Raw genomic sequence first — 20736 nt, forward strand, 5'->3', positions numbered from 1 at the left:
GTACAAAGATTAATTTTTGCTAAGATTACTGTGGTTTCGTTCATTTTTGTGGGTAACAATTTTCTTGTGGTTGAAGGAAAAAGTAAATGTCCATGGATATTTTATATTTTATATAGCCTATATAATTGTTGTTATTTGTTGAACATTTATATGTGGTTCATGAAGTGTACCTTTGAATATCCACAAAAACTGATATGCAACTAATGATTATGAATCCACAGTAGCTTAAAAGACAACAGAAAGTAAAAAGAATATTTACACCAAATTACAACTAAAACAAACAACAGAAATACAAATATATATGACAACTGTGAAAACTGGAATAACACTGAAACTAAAAAGTTTATCCTACCAACCACACCGGCTAATGTTCAATGACATTGTTAACTATAGGTACAAATGACAGCCATATCAACCAAAACTGAAATAAAACTGAAATAAACACTATCATAAAATTATAATAGAGTTGCACTTTCTCAAGAAAACTGAACTCAAGTTCAGTGAATGCTATGAATAAATTGTCAGGGCTTCTTCGCCAACTTCACCTTGAGGTGTCACCATAAGAAGCAAACATTTCTGTCAGTGCCTGACATATATTTACATTTTTTATTAGAATTATTCTTAATCTTTTACTGAATCTGATAAATATGATTGCCCTGAGTTCAACTTGACTTCAAGGACAAGAAGTGTAATAACTTTATGGTTTACAGTAATTATAAATAACTGTGCAAATGGAAGAAACATGTACATTTATTAATAAACCAAAAATACATACAAAATTACTTTTTATTTTAGATGTTAAATCATAAAACTGAAATTTCAGATGTTACATCTTATTCATGCAAAATTGTAAAGAAATTTTAGAACATTCTGTATCTTAACACAGTTTTATTGAATGATTTATACCATTGAGTCAAAATCAAATTAATAAACATTCAGGAATTGAAAAGAAAGAATGTAAAATTTACAAATTTTAAGATTGTTACAAAATTACACAGAAATAAGTGAATAAAGGACACTAGAAACCGAAAAATAAACCCTTCATTTTGATGGACACATATGAAAAAAAATATTCTATTAAACACAAGCTGTTGTTTTATTTTTTACAAATTTTGCTGAAATTTAATAAAGCTAACTTGAATTATCATGAAGAGGGCTCCAAATGGGAGAAAATAATACAGATTTAAGTAGCTTTCAAATTGAAATGAAAGAACTAAAGACAAAAATTAAATAGAACAATTTTTCTCTTTGAAAATTACGCATTGTGTTCAAATCTGTAAAAGATACAGAAAAGCTTGAGTTCCTTCAACATACTTTACAACTTTTGATTCATAGACAAACAACATTCAATTGGTCAAAATCATAATCCTGCAAGTTGAAGTGTGCAAGATGAGGTGTGAGCTCAACTCCAATCTGAATTGATGTAGATTGTCAGTTTTCCTACCATAGGGTGGTTAAAAAATTCTTACAATTGCTCCAGCTTCCTCCACAAATAAAAAATGACCACTACGAAATAACACAAAAGAGTTGAAAGTGGCACTGAACACCAAATAATCATTCAATCAAAAGCATTCAAACTACTAACTGTGAAATTTTTTGGAGGGGGGGGGGGGGCATATGCTCTTTCACTTAGTAATAGATAATGAATATGATTGAATAACAGGTTGATCAGGGGCATCTTTTGGGAAACAAAAATTAATCGGGGTCAAAGGAACAATCTTAATTATGGCATTATAGAATAATAACTTAATTGTGAAAATATAATAAATATTTAAATGATTTCTTCTTAAAGTCATATGAAACAAGTGACTGGTGAAAAATAATGTTTATAAATTCTTGAACCAATGCATGTATATATCATAAACATAGTCCTCTGTGCACGACTTATCATTTTTTATGCAAATTTATTGTATAATTGTCAATTTTTTTTTTCTCTCTGTCCGTTATGATTTAACAAGTATGGCTGCTCATTAAATGCCGTGTTTTGAAGCCGAAGTTTACCGATTGTCACCTAATAGTAAACAATCAACAAAAAGCATGGATATTGAGCACATGTTTAACATGTACAATCAGATAATTGTTTATTTTAATGACAGATCCATGCGTATTGGGATCACCGGATTTTTACGAGGAGGGTCACACTAAGGTCACTAAGCATACGGATATGTCGGCGAATTGCTTCCTGGAAGCAAGCAATTGAAAATAAGTAAACTTCTTCTAAATGTGGACAAATTAAAGAATTTTCCTCAGAAAAAAGTATATGTACATAAGTTGTATAATGAAAACTATCCATTTAGTTATAAAAAAACATATGCATAATTTTTTTTAAATTGAGGTTTCATATGACTAATTTAAAATATCTATAAGTTTATGACCACTTTGGGTTGAAAGTCTCCGTACTTATATTAGTTAATCATTGTACAACACTTATAAGCTACCATCGATTGGAGTCCTCCTACACTAATTGTTCAATAATTACGCTGAGGTTAATTGTAATCATTTTGATATTCAATTAACGACTTAGTGACATCATTAAAACAGACCTGAGTGTTTCTTTATATAAACGTTTTATTGATCAATTATAAGGGGAGATCATTGATTGGTGGATTGTAAATCTATCAATGAACGTGATTAGATGATATCTACAGTGGGATGGAATGTATCGGTGAGGTTGTAAATAGTTTTCATCAACATCATCTTTTACTTTTTCACATCTTTAAATAATTCAACATTGATGAAACTTTAAGTACATTGTACTTTCTATACTTCTAAAGGAATTTTGTGGTTTTTTATAATGCACATGTTTGTACAAAAATAGATGCATGATCAATTGACACAGTTTTGGAAAATAAATTAATATGAAAAGTTTTAAAAACTTGTCAAATTAAAGTTGGATTTATTTCTTAACTGATTAAGAAAAGGAGAAATTATTTTGTCAATGACAAACATGGATTAAGACTGTGATTTCAAATTTTAATATAAAAATGGAGAAAATAGTGAAAGACTAAATCAACAGGATCGACAATGAATGAAAATATTTCTGCCTTAAATGGAAGTCTTAATGTGACTGATGGTGCCGAAGAGGAACAAGAATTAAGATGGGGAATGCTATCTTTGTTAGCTTTGATATTTTGTACAACGTTAGGAAATTTATTAGTGTGCCTTGCAGTAATATGGGATCGACGTTTACAGAATATGACCAATTATTTCCTCATGTCTCTTGCCATTGCAGATTTCCTCGTCTCAATTCTAGTCATGCCCTTTGGCATGGTTGTAGAAATTTATGGTAGGTACATTAAAAAACATTTTGAAAATTGAGTTATTTGTCAAGACCTTAAATTCTTTTTAAAGTGGATATTGTTTTTAAAACTGCAAATAATATCAACTCTCCTATTTCTAGTTACCACATAATGCAACTATAAAATTGACTAAGTCAAATAGCATAAAAACTATGATTACATTGATTATAGGACTCTTTTAAAAAATTAATAACCATATGCATTGATTTACTTTGTGGTGTTCCAGGAACTTACTTTTAATTGTGAAAAATAAGTTTTTAATTGATTTTTTAATAAAGTTACAAATGCCAAATTATTGATGCAACTGATATTACCTATTAAAGTAAACAGAGAATAATTATATGGAATCAGCTTTCATCCAATTTCATATGGATTTATACTCAAGTAAATATACATTTAATTTGACCAAAGGATAGCATTTTGTTGTAAATGCCGTCTGCTGTCAATTTATTATCCCAATATTTAAATTCTGTATTTTACATATTCCATATAGTCTTTGGCTATTGATAACATTGAACAGCAAAGAAGGTAAAAAGAGAAAGACAAAATAAGTGTGACTAATCCTTTACTCAACATACAGTGGCAAATATTTCAAGCATATTCAGGATGTGAACATTTAATCCAATAATCAAGTTCAGCAAATTGGGTCCATAGGGATTAAGGAAGGGAATTTAGAGGGTATAATGGATAAGAAAAGGTCACCAACTGACCCCTCAATGAGTTATTGCACTAGTTTATAAATGTGCACTCTCCCTGCGTGAGACATCAGATAGCTAACATCAATATATTCTGAAAAGTCAAACGTCCAATATCCGACTGAAGTACAGGTTTTAAATCCAAATTGGGAGGACTTTATTTCTATACCCTATTCAACCCTTGGGCTATCAAACCAAAGAAGAAACCAATATGGCAGAAGACAAACAATAGTCCCTATAACATTATAGATTGACAGATATCTTGAGACTAAATAACATGAACACCACTAGAAACTTAAGTTGGAAGGGGGTGAATACAAAGTCAACCAAATGGTTTTAACATATATTGGTCCTCTGGTGGCATGTCTAGCTGCACATGGCATGTAAAATGCTGTTATATTTTCTGAGCTTGGCTACCATAGCGGTCTTTTTATTGAGTGAACATAAAACTACAAACAACAACAAATCTTTGCTTAAACCCATGGAGTTCTACTTATTTGTGAAGTGTATAACATTTTTTCTTAAAATGTCAGTCTTGATTTTTTCAAATTAAAGGAGCTAAAGAATGCTAACTAAATTTGACCTCAGTGATATTGAAACTGTTACCAGTAAATTTATTGTTGTCTGGTGCCATCACTTTTAAGAGTAAGCCTTTTTTTCTATCCTAACTAAGTTTGCATTGCTGAGAAAGCATTAAATTTCACCAATTTGTATCAGACAAGTTCTTTATAGACTTTTAACATCATCAAAGATGGGACTTCCAAGTTACATTCAATTTACTGCCATTTTATCTCCACAATAAAAACCTGTCACAATAATAAAGGATACTTGTGAAATGATATCTCCTACTAACTATATATTAACCTAGTCTTTATGTCCCTAAATTACATCAGGGGACATGACGTTTTCATCAGATGGGAAAGGAAATACACTAACTTAATCAAAGTGTGAAATGTAATACTATATAACGGAGACAGTCATGAAGTCTTCAAATTATCAAACAAAAGTGCTGAGCAATAACCTATTTTCCTTTTTGCTCAGAACTGGGTTTTTTTGTGGGGCAAAATAATAAATGAATATCATTGGCAGACTCTTGGTGTGTTGTTCTATATTACAGCTACAGGCTTGTCTGTTTACTTATTTATAGATAAGTTTCAATTAATTCAATGAAAATGGAACCAGAAATTAAAAAGATTTAAGAAGAATATGTCAGAGGAAACAAATGACTCAAATCAAAAGAATTTTAAAACTTAAGTGGCATAACTCTAAAACAGTAGAGTGGCTCACCCAAATTGGAACTCTGTCTGCTAGTTTTGATTCTTAACATTGTGTATGAGTTTCAATAAATTTCCATGGGACAAACCTAAGTTAAGAGTGTGGAAACGAAAATGGTACAATTAAATGTAAAGATGGACAAAAGGTCAAGGGTGAAACTTTATGCCCCCATTACCTGCAAAGGTGACATAAAAAAATGTGTTTAATAAAGGACCCCATTCTGTTTAAATGTCAAATTCTAAATTTTAACAAATCAAAAATTTCTATAGCTTTTTTTGCATCTCATGTTCTCTTAAATTTCAGTATCATTATTTTGGTTCACACGAAAATTAATAGATGCCAGATTTAGAGCTAATTCTCATTTCAAATAAAATACATGCAAAAACTATGGTGTTTTATTTTAAACTAACATTATTTCAGCTTTGAAATATTCCTCAGAACTAGATTGAGGCAACCAAGATCAGAGAGTTACTGTAAATCTTCCAATTATAAATAGTCATGCAGCTCATTACAAACACGACAGACCTAATTACCCATCTTGTTAGCCTCAAATCTTTATTCTATGTATTTTGGGCATCCTATAATTGCTGCGATATTACATCATACCATTGTACTGGTTGGTTTTTGTTCTTTTAAGTATAGCACTAAATTCTGGTATCAGCAGCAATCATCATAGAAAAAGTGACAAGATATCATTTGAGAAAAATGAACTATCCTTATTGTACAGTAACCTATAGTTGCTTAAATCTACATCATATGGTCTCTAGTGTATTAAGTTGTCTCATTGGCAATCAAACCATGTCTTCTTATTCTTATAACATCATTGTTTATTTGTTTCAATTATTATAAAGCATGAACTAGATTGAAGCATGGTCTCCTGAGAATAAGAAATATTTGTGGGAATGATATGAGATTAAACAATCCATGTAGCACAACTAATTCTTATATAAATGTAATCTGTGGAATCAGCCTAACGTTCCAATGATAAAGCCTCAACTTAACCTTGAAATTTGTTCATGAAGGTTACGTCTTATTCAGTAAAACTTTAATCAAAACTAATTTTTCCATTGTTGAAAGGTTGTATTACAGTAATTTGGGAAGATATCTTAGATGATAAAGCTGTAGTAGAATTTCAGAAAGGGATAAGTTCTGCTTAGGAAACATTGGAGTCTCAATCTTTAAAGAACTGTATATGGTTTGCTTCAAATGGTAGATTTCTTGCAAGTAGAAAAAAATATTAGTTCTCATAGTATGAATTTTAAAGACCGATTGCAAATAATAAAACTTCATCTTTATAATAATTTTGGAAACCATTCAAAGGACAAGCTGCTCTAAGGCTTCAATATATAAGAGTATAACTATAGGTGGACTGTCTCAAGATACTTAATGAATATATATAAGAGTATAACTATAGGTGGACTGTCTCAAGATACTTAATGAATCACTTTCACCAGAGGGACACTTTTCATTCATCTACAATGTACATTGAAAACTTCAACATGTACTGTATGACCCATCTGTAAATCTTATTAACTGTCTTAGTCCTTAAGCAGTGTTTTGTTTAATTATTTACAGTCAAATTAGCAACTGTTAAATATATACAACTCCCGACCATTTATAAATATATACAACTCCCGACCATTTATAAATATATACCACTCCCGACCATTTATAAATATATACAACTCCCGACCATTTATAAATATATACAACTCCCGACCATTTATAAATATATACAACTCCCGACCATTTATAAATATATACAACTCCCGACCATTTATAAATATATACAACTCCCGACCATTTATAAATATATACAACTCCCGACCATTTATAAATATATACAACTCCCGACCATTTATAAATATATACAACTCCCGACCATTTATATGTCTACTCTTCCTCTGATTTTTACATATAACAGTGTTATAAAAGGAATTATCTTAAATATTGGACAGCACAAGAGACCACAACCAACACCAACACCCAACGTATTAACCAAACGTACAAACTGTTCTATTTTTTTATTTGTTGGCTACCACAGATTCAGTGTTTTACTGTTTCTAGAGGTTCATTACAACTTCCTTTGATATTTGAGCCAATCTTTATACATCTGAATCAGATACCAGCTTATCACTCTTCCTCAATGTTAATATTACCAATTAACCTCAAATCTCTCTCATCTTCTTAATCCATTAAACAAAAAGCAAAGAAAATTACTTAGTCTATCCTTGTATACCTTTTATTTTTGGAAGAAGAGAAATAATGTTTCACTGGTCAAGGACAACTAAAATTTCTTAGAGATGATGGTGTGTATATTTGACTCCCCATCATAAAATACCAGTCTGAACAATAGTGACAGTTTTGTTGGATTTTTTTTCTATGAACTTACCATGTTATCTGGTATATGACCCATAAATTTGTTCCTTAACAAGATCTGTTTGTAAATTTTGTAAAGATAAATGCAAATGTTTTTATTATTCCATACAATATTATTTATACTAAAACCAGACCACTTATTTACATGAAACATATTAGAAAATAACTGTTTAGCATGATTTTTCTGTTATCAATTCAATTATGATTCCCTCTACAATATCTCTTCTTAACATGTTAAAACCACCAAATAATTACAGTTAATGATTAATATAGAATACTCAATTATCTATCTATGATAAATAAACTTAAAGTACTTCCTAAAAAACTGTTTTTATGACTTTCAACATAAACCTTATTAATCTGACCCAATACTTTATTTTCGGTGCCAACCCTCAATATTGGCTACTTTTGAAAATGAACACTTAGCAATGTCTCCTATATGACCCACATGAAAATGTTAAAAACAATATTTGAGTAAGAGGTCATTCTGTTATCAACATTTTGGAATAATTGTCAAGAAAGCTTTAAAAAAATTACTTCAAGGACTGCAAAATCAAACAAATTTTGTGACCATGACTTTTCAGGAGATTCAAAACTTATGTACATATGCCTCCTGGTGAACAATCACACAAAGTATAACTTTAAACTCCAAGCAGAACATTTATCACTAAGTGGACATATAAAGAAAACAACCTTGCTCTATAACCTTGAAATAACAACCTTATCTACAACACACCTCTAGAATTTAACCTTATTCTATTGGCCTCAAACAATCATCATTAAACACAGAGTAGAATCAAGATATAAGGCTTTTTGAAGATATGAACCTAAACTAAATGACCTTGACCTTAAAACTTTAGATTTCAACCATGTCCATGGACACATTTTCTTTACGCAGAGAGTTGTCTCATTGGCAATCATACAAAATCTTCTTTTTTTATATTATACTGTATAAGAGAAAAGTTTTCAATTTATCTATACATAATTTCTTTTGATGGAAATTTGGTTACAGATAGAGCGCAAATGATTTGTACAAAAACTCCATTTTTATCTTAAATTAATAAGAAGGTTCAAAAAGGACTATTATTGATTATGTTCCTCACTTTATAGGGTCCCATGAACTGAGGAAAGCAAACAGTTTTATAGGGTCCCATGAACTGAGGAAAGCAAACAGTTTATGAGATGACCCTTGTATAAAGTGATAGGCGACAGCGTCATCTGGTTGTTAATAAACGTAAATGTGATACAGTATCTTGATGACTACTGCTACTCTCTCTTCTCTGGCTACAGAATTCTGATACTTTAAATCTAATAACTCATAAGTTGAGACCTATAATCATGATAATAAAAAAGTGACAACAAATAGATGCCTGACCTTAGAAACAAAGAGTCAGTACTATAATATAAAACATTCACACTTCATACTTTCTGTCAAACCAATCAAAGAGAGTTTACGTAATATGTGCTCAATTCTCAAAAAAGAATATTTCAACGAATCTCTAAAAGTCAATAATTCTCATCAAAACTGTAACTTTTTTACTCTTTATTCATTTCCCCTTTATTCTGGTGTTCAAAATTCAGTTTTTTATTCCAATTATTTGGTTCATTATTGTCACAACCAAACAAGATCCTATTCTGAGATTTTAAATCTCTTTATATTTTTATAAATTGTTTATTATTCAATATATCTGGGTTATCTGAAAGTCTAATTACTTTAATATCATAAATCACCAAGTTTGTTACATGAATATTTACATAAATTTACCAAAAAGATCATTGACTTCCCTACATTATAATTCTACAAAAATCTTGGAAACTTCTGCAAAAACAGCATTATCTTCTTTACATTGATAGAACTTCTTTGTCACCTCTTATCAATGGAATCTCAGATAATATTCATCCTTAATTTTTATCATGTTGTCAAGAACAAATAAAATTGTGTAAGAAATCAATAGCAAAGAAGTTTGTTGAACAATACTGAAGCAGCCCAAAACAGATAAAGCAGGTAAACACCAATGAGGCAGCAAACCAACAACACAATAAACTGAGAGACATTTACAAGTCAAGATAACTGTCTAGGTTTTCTCCTAAACTTTAGAACCTATCTTATTGGTTTCTGTAGACATCTAAGTCATTCCATAATTGAATAAAAAAACAGGAGGGTGGTATTTGGAATTGAGACTGAAACCTATAAAAACAAAGAGCACAGACAAATAGAGGTCATAAATATAATTCACTTATCATCCATGAACATGGTCCAGTCATAAAAACAAAGAGCACAGACAAATAGAGGTCATAAATATAATTCACTTATCATCCATGAACATGGTCCAGTCATAAAAACAAAGAGCACAGACAAATAGAGGTCATAAATATAATTCACTTATCATCCATGAACATGGTCCAGTCATAAAAACAAAGAGCACAGACAAATAGAGGTCATAAATATAATTCACTTATCATCCATGGTCCAGTCAGCTGTTTGAAGCTGCATCAGAGACAGTCAGAACAAATAGAGATCCCTAAAGTGATCAATAGCGCTGATATATTTAATTGTTAATTAAATAGTCTTAATAGAAAGGTCATCTGAGATCACAGAGACTAATATCCATTATACTGGAAGGCACTTTACTTCTTTTATTATTTCTAAATGTATATTGAGTAACCACCCCACCAATCAATCTAAAAAACACTTTTATTTCTGTGGCTTCAGACTTTGATACATATTTTTATACCATATTGACAATCATATAAAAATACTAATTAAGCGGCACTGTGATTGTAGACATATAAAATGTACATCTCCTCCCCTCTGTATTATCAATCACATCAGCCACATTGTATAGTTATCACCCTCCCACTTTATATTACTCATGATCACTTCAAATCTCTTCATTTCCTACATATAAATGGTTTTTCAGTTCTCTATTAAACAAATGAATATTAAAGCCTTTAAATTCCAGTTTCTCTATCAGATTAAACCAAAACTTTAATCATCAAAGGCTGAAATTTAGATTCAAAATTTAAGCTACAAGCAGCTTTCACATGTAACTTCTGATGAGTTTTTGTTATTCTGATTTTTATGTGTTGTGTATTTGCTATCCATATAAAGTGTTAAATGGGATAGCGAGTGGAACACTGGTCATAACCAAATAACCAAGCAATCTTTAATTTCAGATTCTGTTTTGGATGACTTGTTCCCTTTCTCTTCAATAATTCTGGTTAAATTAGTCAATGGACAGATTACATTATTTTTCCGTTTGGAAACTTTGTTTTATCAACACTTATAATTAATGTAAAACAAAATACTTATTGATATAAAATTACTTTACAAGCTGGTTTTAACCTAAACATTTATTCACATCAAACAAACTCGGAGAAACTAGAATTTGAACAGTTTTCAAAACATTTTCTTTGAGCAATTACTGCCTATCCACTTTGAGCCTACACATCTGTTTGTCCTATCAGTTAATAACAAACAAATCATGCAGAAAGCAAATTGTATCTATTACCATAAATTTCAATTTGAAAATCAAATGTTTTGGGTAATACAATTTAAAAAAATCATAAAATAAATAAGTTTGCAACATAATAAAATAACTAATGATTGTCAATGAGAGAATAAATAATAAAATAATCTTAGTGTGAACAGACAGTAAGACAAACATTAAACTAATTAACCATTTAATGATTAAATGACAACTAAAGTGCATGTGAACTTTAAACAAATCTAATATCCCAAAACATCTCTGCAATTTTTGAAGTTTTTCTCTTAACTAATTACAATTACTGCATAGCAAATCCTAGTACATCTCAAATTATGCAAACTTTAATATAAAGGGCAAGAACTCCTTTGTACTTTTAAACATTGCATGAGTTATGACTGATATCACTTAGGATGGTTTCCACTGTAGGTTTGTTGACATTGATTACCAGACACAATTCCTCCATTCACACAAATTTAAATACGACAATGGCTTTTTAATAATTATTAATTATTGACTGTGGTATCAATTTTCCCCACTAATGAAACAAAGACCATCATTTCCAATAAACAGTAATTATATGGTATTTTCCATTGACATACCAACATTGGGGTTTATCTATATGCATTTAGTAGCCAACTATCAAAGGCACTTTACAATTGCAACTCTAACACTGATTTTCACAACAAGTGTCACATATTACAGCATTGTATGGACAACTGTTAATAATTACAGACAGTTCATCAACCTAGATGTCTTTTTGTGTTTTGTGTTGATAAGTTGCTGTCTCATTGATATATTTCCTTTTACTCTTTTCCAGCATTAAGTTTAGTAACACAATTACATAATCCTCTTGTGAGCAGTTGAATACAAAACATTTGAAAAATCAATGAAATTTAAACTTTAAAGAGAACAAAATTTGAAGTGAAAAACTGCTTACAACTTAGATAAAATTCTTTAACAATATTGAAGCATTTAGGGTAATGCAAGTGCAATCAAATTAAGAAAAGAAATGTGTAAAAACTGCAGTCAGTCAAAATGTCTAGTGAGCAGGTGAGTTAATAGTCTGATAACAACTTAATGATGGGCGGCTTTGACATAATCATGGATGTGATAGAAATAATTATTTTTGGATTTAATTCTGTATATAAATAATACTAACATATTGCATTAATATCATCAAAACATATAGTGACAGTAAAAGCCAGTCTAAACCTTAAAATGTTATATGTAATTACAGTAAACCAAGTTTTAACAAGCATTGCATGTCATTACTATAAACAGCGTCTAGACCTATGTTACATGTAGTTACAGTAAAGCCAAGTCTAAACAGGTCTATGTTAAATGTAATAAAAGTCTAAACCAATGCTTTACTTTAATTAAAACCAAAGTCTAAACCCATGTTATTAAAATGTGATTACTGTAAAACCAAGTTTAAACCAATGGTAAATGTAATTGCAGAAAATTCAAGTTTAAACCAATGTTAAGGAAAAATTCTGTTTAAATAAATGTAAAGTACACTTATAGAAAAAACAGTCTAATGAAAGTAAAAACTAAAGACAGTTACCCAGCAACAAAGACATCAATTATGAACATTTAAAGGTCACAGTACAGTCTATAACAATTACCAGGTGTTCATCCAAAAGTTTTAGCAATTAAATATAATTACAAATTACTTGATGAAATAACAGAAATTTCATAAATCGGCAAAACAAGTTATTAGAAAAACAGGCTGCAGTATCAAACAAGATACTCATAAATTGTCCATTAATAACCTGGTATTAAACAATGATGAGTTGTTGTATGACCAACATTAACTACATCAGTCCAAATAATGACCATTTTGGTCAAGGATAAGTGGTATTCAGAGAGAAATCCATAAAGAGAGTCATTATCCACTACTGGGATATAATGAGAAAATTGTTTTGTAAATCTGGGAACAAAAAAACAACCTATCAAATACATGAATAGATCATTGCTAATGTAAGCAAATTATCACTTAATGTCCAAGGGAGTAAAAACACAATATCATTTAATACATCAGATAACAAAATCAACTGGTAAACATGTTTTTGTTCTGCTAAAATCTGATAAAGATGCTTTCTAAATATTTTCACTATTGTACATTTTCTATCAATTATTAGGAATTTAATAGGCAATTTTACCTGTAACAATCAAATTTTGATAATGTGGGTGTTTAATTTTCTCAAATGCACAATACTGAATAATATCATTTCATACATTAGGAGATAATAATAAATACAAGTTTCTAAAAAAAATCCTTATTCAGCTTTAATTTGAATACAATAAATTTTGAAATGATAAAAAAAAATAGAAAATGAAAGAAAAAAAGCTGCCCAATAACTGCATCTTTAATGAGAGTAAACCCAATGATGTTTTCTTGACATTATTCCTAAGTATAAATTAAAATGATTTTCAAATTCATTTAGTTCCCAAAGTGCAAGTTAATCTAGAAGAACAAATTATTAGATTTAAAGTACTATGGAAAACCAAACAGTGAAAGGATAAAATAGCGTTCAGGGGAGATAATTAAACTTTGTTTTCTGTTAAAACACAATCAGTTATTTGTCTTATTGATTTTCCCTGGAAATATCTCCTTAGAGGCAAATAAAACTGATGATTTAATGCAATCATTTTATCACTTTCATTGTTAATCCAAGCTCTACAACTTATTTAACAAAGCAAAACTGTCCATAACATCTGATGAAAACAGAATGTCCACTTGTCAGAACACTTATTTCAAACGAACAAATTGTTTCCTGGAATATTTAGTCCAATTATCTGAGGTTCCAACAATACAAATTAAACCTGTAGGAATTACTGTCTGAAGTCAACAACTAGGTTGACTAATTGAACTTAAATATTTAAATCAAAACTAGATTTTTAATGGCCTACTGTCCTGTTTAAGATAAATGAAGCTTAACATATGAACCTAGTTTAGTCTGGTTTAAATCAAGCAATTTTTAACAGGATAATTCATGTGATCTGAACATGAGGATTTTTAGCATTGTTACAATAGAATATATATTCATCCAATGAAATCAAATTATGTTTCTTTTTGGCTTATAGGGAGGATTCATGTAAAACTTCTGAACATGAGTTGATAAACAAGAATGACTTCCTTGAAACTAGAATTGCTTGGTTGATTGATATACTTGCTATAATGTTAACTGTGTCCCAATATCTCTTTACACTAGCTGTAGGTTGTTACTTACTGAATCACAGTTTAGATACTGGCCTCAGACTCCTAGTCAATCAGCTATTGTTAATTCTGTACCAATGTCTGTAGTTTGCTACTTACTGTATCAGTTTAAATACTTTGATGGATACTAAATTATTACTTACTATATCTCTATCAGAAATGTTCTCTTACCTGAAACAGAAAAATTCACAGTCCTTATTATTACAAATGGTAGTTAATAACATAAAATCATTTAAGTTTGAGAACATTTGTTTATTCAATGAATGGCTATTATCTATTTTGAATTTATTGAACCATAAAACTAATTTTTGACTCTTCACATTGAATAATCCGCAAAAAGGATTATGTAAAATGTGAAGAGTCAAAAATAAGTTTTATGGTTCAATAAAATCAAAATAAATTATTGCCATTCATTATAAATAAATTTCTATAAAAAATAAGGCTCAAGGAACATTTTATATTATTTATATTAACAATAACAACGTACACACATGTTGGCGTATGAATACACAACGTCAGAGTGGGCGTGTCGCCATCAAAATTGACAACATTGAAAATAAAACTAATAATTTTAACCAATCAGAAGACAGTAAATACACCAAATTTATTTATTTTGTATTGGTTGTAACTCTGTTTTGCTGCTCACTCACTGGAATGAGATTTCTTATCATATTTTTAGATTTTTGTATAACAATATTAAAAATAGACAACATTCAAAATTAATTTAGATCTCCTGATTGTATACTGTTCTTTTCTTTATAAAAGTTTCATAAATTGAAACTATGATTCCTGTTTTTTAGGACAGCTGCGAACTTTCATTTTACCATCTTAAATCAATTTATTACCAAGGTAACACCCACTATACCCAATTAAATTTATCCTGAAATATGACTCTAAGACAATAGTTGTGACACAAATTGTATGATGTTCATACAAGTACCTATCCCACTATCTGATACTTTTCACTAATTAGAAAAGAGCAATACTATGTGCTACGTCATAAAAATACAAAATTTCAGATACTTAAAAATAGATATAGTAGTTAAATTTAGCATTGGGAACCAGTGCTATGGAAATACAATGTATAATTATAATCTGTCAATCATATGCAAAATAACTTTGATTATAATCTTTTTTCATGAAAAAAATTTTGTAATGTAAATACATTAAAAAATGTAGTTTTCAAAAATGCAAATGAATTTCACTGCTAATTTTTCATGAAATGTAAATTCTACTTGTGTTTTTGTCTATTTTTTCAGCAGTGAAATGTAAATTGTACTTGTTTTTGTCTATTTTTTCAGCAGTGAAATGTAAATTGTACTTGTGTTTTTGTCTATTTTTTCAGCAGTGAAATGTTAAAATCAATCCACTTAATCTGTTCATGTTCTTCATCAATTAATTTCTCTGGATAACAGATTGTTACTTTGACAATGACATGCATTGTATTTTCAGAACTTTCAACTTTTAACCCATTAATTTGTGTGTCATTTAAGGATTGGATTCACTTAAACTCACAGACTATTTAAATATATTCCATGAGCATTTTAGATTCTCTGATCAAGTGTAAATTGCTAACAAATATCGGAATCTCCTCATTTAGTGTAAGCAATTGAAGAAACAGAGACCCGGTCAGTCAAAAAGGATCCAGTCAAACTTTATTATAAAGGAGAATCATATCAAGACAGGCTTGTCTATTGACCCATCACTATCGCTTCAATGTTTTTTGATCTTTTGAATAGAACAAAAAAAGAGGTTTTTGACTATGATAGCACATTATTTACGCTGTCTTGGCTTGTTTTGGAGGTTATCATCCCCATTATAAATTCCCTCCTTTACATAGGAATAGATTCTACAGACATAATTCCCTCACTGTCTTGGCTTGTTTTGGAGGTTATCATTCCCATAATTCCCTCACTGTCTTGGCTTGTTTTGGAGGTTATAATTCCCATAATTCCTTCACTGTCTTGGCTTGTTTTGGAGGTTATCATTCCCATAATTCCTTCACTGTCTTGGCTTGTTTTGGAGGTTATCATCCCCATTATAAATTCCTTCCTTCACATAGGAATAGATTCTACAGATAACATCTTGTTTCCTTCAATTACAAATGGATTTTTCTATGTTTGCCTACTAATTGGCTTGATTTCTGGGGGTTTCCAAGTACATTTAATTCCTGCCAATAGGCAATGATTTTTTAAATAATTGCAAGATTTATCTAACATAATCACAACAGTCAGAGAATTCTTTTCTTCTATACATAATTGTCAAAGCTTATATTCCGTTAACAACCTTACTTGGCATATCATGTTTTATTGAAAAACTATTTTCAAAACACCAGGGATAAAAATTTAGCTAGCTTATCTTTCAAGATTTTTTCAGTTGCTTTGAACATATTTCTATCAAAACAAGGCTTAAAAAGTCTACTGATTTCAATGAAGAATGATTTAAAAAAAATAGTAGATTGTTACGTAGTTGCCCCATATATTTGGGCACCATAAATAATAATTTTTATTTGTCTAATCTATATACAAACTAATCTGTAAATCACATTACAACATGTTAAGAAAAAATATTTTTTTCACATTTAAATTTGAAATTTACTTTTTTATATTTTCAGGTACATTTCCTTTCCGAGCAGAGTTATGTATGTTCTGGGTGACAATGGATGTAATCATGTGTACAGCCTCCATATGGCACATGTGTACAATGTCAATGGATAGATATTTTACATTAAAATATCCGATGCGATATGGACGAAACAAGACAAAAATGATGGTTGTGTTGAAAATATTCTTTGTGTGGGCCGTCTCCATAACAATCAGTAGTCCTCTCTGTATTTATGGAATCCAAGACAGTAAATATATCTTAAATGATGGACTCTGTGCACCAGCTATTGAGGATTTTGTAATATATGGGTCCGTGTTTGCCTTCTACATTCCGTTAGTTATAATGCTAGTAACATATGTACTGACTATAAGAATTCTGTGGCAAAATCAAGTTAACATGCAAAGGATTGACAGATCAGATTTAAGATATAAACAGAAGAAAGATAAAAAGAAAAAGTCTTTCAAAGCATATCTGTCACCACCCAGTGATGAAGGCTCACAACGGCATAGTGTGGAACAGCTTGAGAGCGATACAGATAATACCGTACTGGCTTCAATTCCAGTGCTCCCTCAAAAGGACCATTTATACACAGAGAAAGTCTGCAAAAAGATCCCAAAACCCAAACAGAACTGGGAAAGACGTAAAGCCTCTTCTTTCACATGTCTGCCAACGTATCCCAAATATACAACTATCAAACCAAAAGAACAGACATCAGATCTATTACGTGTTAATTCTATTGAAAATGTTTCAAAAGGCAAAAATATATTTGGTGCTTCCTCTTTCTGTAACTTAAATGACACTGATATTCCATTTGGAGGAGGTATGAGAAATGTCATGTTTCATAGTTGTGGAAATCTGGATTTTAAATCGGCAGGGTGGAAACAAAATTATTTCCAGATTCAAAGCGAAATGGACCAAATTATACAAGATGGAGAAAAGGAGAATAAAAGACCTACACCTGAGTCACTGTCTGATATGAAACTTCACAAAATACAGGACTGGTCGGAAATGAAGTTTCATAAGAAGCAAGACTCAATGTCAGACATGAAGATTAATAGAATACAAGACTCAGTATTAGACATGAAGCTCCAAAAAATACCTGATTCAATACTTGATACAAAAGTAACTAAACTGGATGACTCAGTGTCTGATATAAAACTTCATGATCTCTCCGAGGACAGTGGTGCTCCTAACTTATTAGGTCTACCTGCATCAAAGGTTGTATCAGAATCAGAGGACTCATTAGATGAAACGTCTTCATCTGGCTCAGACTTTCTAACGATTAAACTTCGCCCACAATCTTTCCATATGTATAAACTAAACACTTCAGTACAAACATCTTCAAGTCCACTATTAGGGAATTCAACCATCAAAAATCATGTGAATGGATTCTGTCAAAAGATGTACGATACCACCAAATCAAGTGAGTCTCTAGCTTCTTCATCTGACAGACCTGAAGTCTCGAGGCGTATCAAAAGTCTTCTTCACAAATTCAACAAAGCTCAGGATGCTAAGCACACCATGTCAAGAAAGGCTACTTCAAATGAGAAAAAGGCATCAAAAGTACTAGGCATAATATTTGGTGTATTTGTAGTTTTGTGGACACCATTCTTTTTTGTAAACATACTGTCTGGATTCTGTGAGTCTTGCATGGAGTTTGTGACTCCTTACATGATGTCCATATTCTTATGGATGGGTTACGTGGCTTCGTTAGCAAACCCTATTATTTATACAATGTTCAACACAGCATTTAGACGAGCTTTTATTAGAATTTTAAAATGTCATTTATGTACAAAGGGACATATAAGATCTGATATATACAATGGTACAAGTTATCCTACATCCCATAATATCACAAATGATCGTAGAAATACAGTGACAGTTTTAATTAAGGATGAGATTAGATAATGAACTTTGATTTTATAAATTTACATATCTATATTGTCTATTAATTACCAAAGAATTAAAACATATTTATTTATCTTGGTGTATTTTTAATTATAGAACCTTTCAAGCTAGTTTGAAGATACTTCATTTTACTGATCACTAAAATCAACAAAAAACTAGGTACGGTACCTCAATTACATCGATATAATAAGGAATTTATAAGCGATATAATAAGGAATTTATAAGCATACCAGAAAAGTTGGATTATTTACATAGTGTTCAAGTTTTAGGTCACTATTATATTGGTGACTTGCTTGGTATGCAACAGAGGTTTATCTAAAAAAAGGATCCATGTTTTGAGGAATAGAGGATAAATGTTCATTGAACAACAACTATGCCAAACTTTCAAATTACATTTTATTCAAATTCACCAAATTACAACAAAACAACCTGAACTGACACAAGACATTACATGTTACTTTAATTTGTAGATGTCAAGTGCTGTTTTTCATCTATATTGACCCACGACATTCTAAGATAAACTCAATTTATATCTTTTTCTTCTTACAAAACAACTTTCCAGGTTAAACTTATGGTATCTTATTTTAAAAACACTTAAATGTTGTTGAAATAACTGGATAACATAGATCTCAGAAACCCATAATTTAATGATCACACAAAATAGATATCCACCCTCTAATGCACAAGGTTTGAATCATATTCCTTTATTCATCTATGTACTTATAGAACATGAGTAAACCAGTATTGCATTTTATAAACAAAATACAAAAGAAATTATTTTCGACAATTAATGAGTTGTATCAGATCTGTTAAGCATGTAAGGGCGGTTTAAACGTAAATTTTCTGCAAGAATTTTAAACTACCAATATGGATATTGTCATATATCACAGAACACAATACAACAAAGATGTACATCAAATATCAAACGGAATTTCCTTAGTTCAGAAAGTCTAACACACCTTCAATGTGATACTAAAGTAACAATTATTAGCTGAATAAACATGGAATTTAATGTCAAATCTCAAACTGAACCTACTTAGTTCAAACAGTCTAACACACCTTTGAATGTGATACTAAAGTAACAATTATTAGCTGAATAAACATGGAATTTAATGTCAAATCTCAAACTGAACCTACTTAGTTCAAAAAGTCTAACACACCTTTGAATGTGATACTAAAGTAACAATTATTAGCTGAATAAACATGGAATTTAATGTCAAATCTCAAACTGAACCTACTTAGTTCAAAAAGTCTAACACACCTGTGAATTTGACAACAGCAATCACTTAGATAATCAATATAGCTCTTTATTGACAAGGTATTCAATGGCTAGTGTTTCCCATCTGAATTCTCTTGATTATTGTTGTTGTTTACAAGGAAGCCGTTGAATTTAGGGATTTTAATGGACTAGCTGACAGTTTCAAGGACCACGTCCTAACTCTTTTGCCTTTCTTGACAAACTGATGACCACTATAAGTCTCTGTTGTTTGCACTTCCTTGTCTTCCATTCCTTATCTAAGACATCATTAAATACAACTGACACTGTAGGTACCACTAGTACAATAGGGAGTCCTTATCTAAGACATCATTAAATACAACTGACATTGTAGGTACCACTAGCACACTAGGGAGTCCTTATCTAAGACATCATTAAATACAACTGACACTGTAGGTACCACTAACACAATAGGGAGTCCTTGTCTAAGACATCATTAAATACAACTGACATTGTAGGTACCACTAGCACACTAGGGAGTCCTTATCTAAGACATCATTAAATACAACTGACATTGTAGGTACCACTAGCACACTAGGGAGTCCTTATCTAAGACATCATTAAATACAACTGACATTGTAGGTACCACTAG

At 30.5% G+C, this 20736-nt stretch overlaps 2 protein-coding genes across 2 annotated transcripts in view; one reads left to right on the forward strand and one right to left on the reverse strand.

Annotated features, from left to right (window-relative positions):
- The window catches only part of LOC139518036 (26S proteasome non-ATPase regulatory subunit 1-like), a 187524-nt gene that overhangs the window by 94871 nt on the left and 71917 nt on the right, over positions 1-20736 (reverse strand). The window lies entirely within an intron of this gene.
- On the forward strand, positions 1929-18941 carry LOC139518037 (D(2) dopamine receptor-like). Its single transcript, XM_071309679.1, has 2 exons — positions 1929-3286; positions 16971-18941. Exons 1-2 carry the CDS (start codon positions 3025-3027, stop codon positions 18866-18868), a joined length of 2160 nt encoding a protein of 719 aa, XP_071165780.1. The 5' UTR covers positions 1929-3024; the 3' UTR covers positions 18869-18941.

Source organism: Mytilus edulis, chromosome 3 (assembly GCF_963676685.1).
Source record: "Mytilus edulis chromosome 3, xbMytEdul2.2, whole genome shotgun sequence".
Lineage (NCBI taxonomy): Eukaryota > Metazoa > Mollusca > Bivalvia > Mytilida > Mytilidae > Mytilus > Mytilus edulis.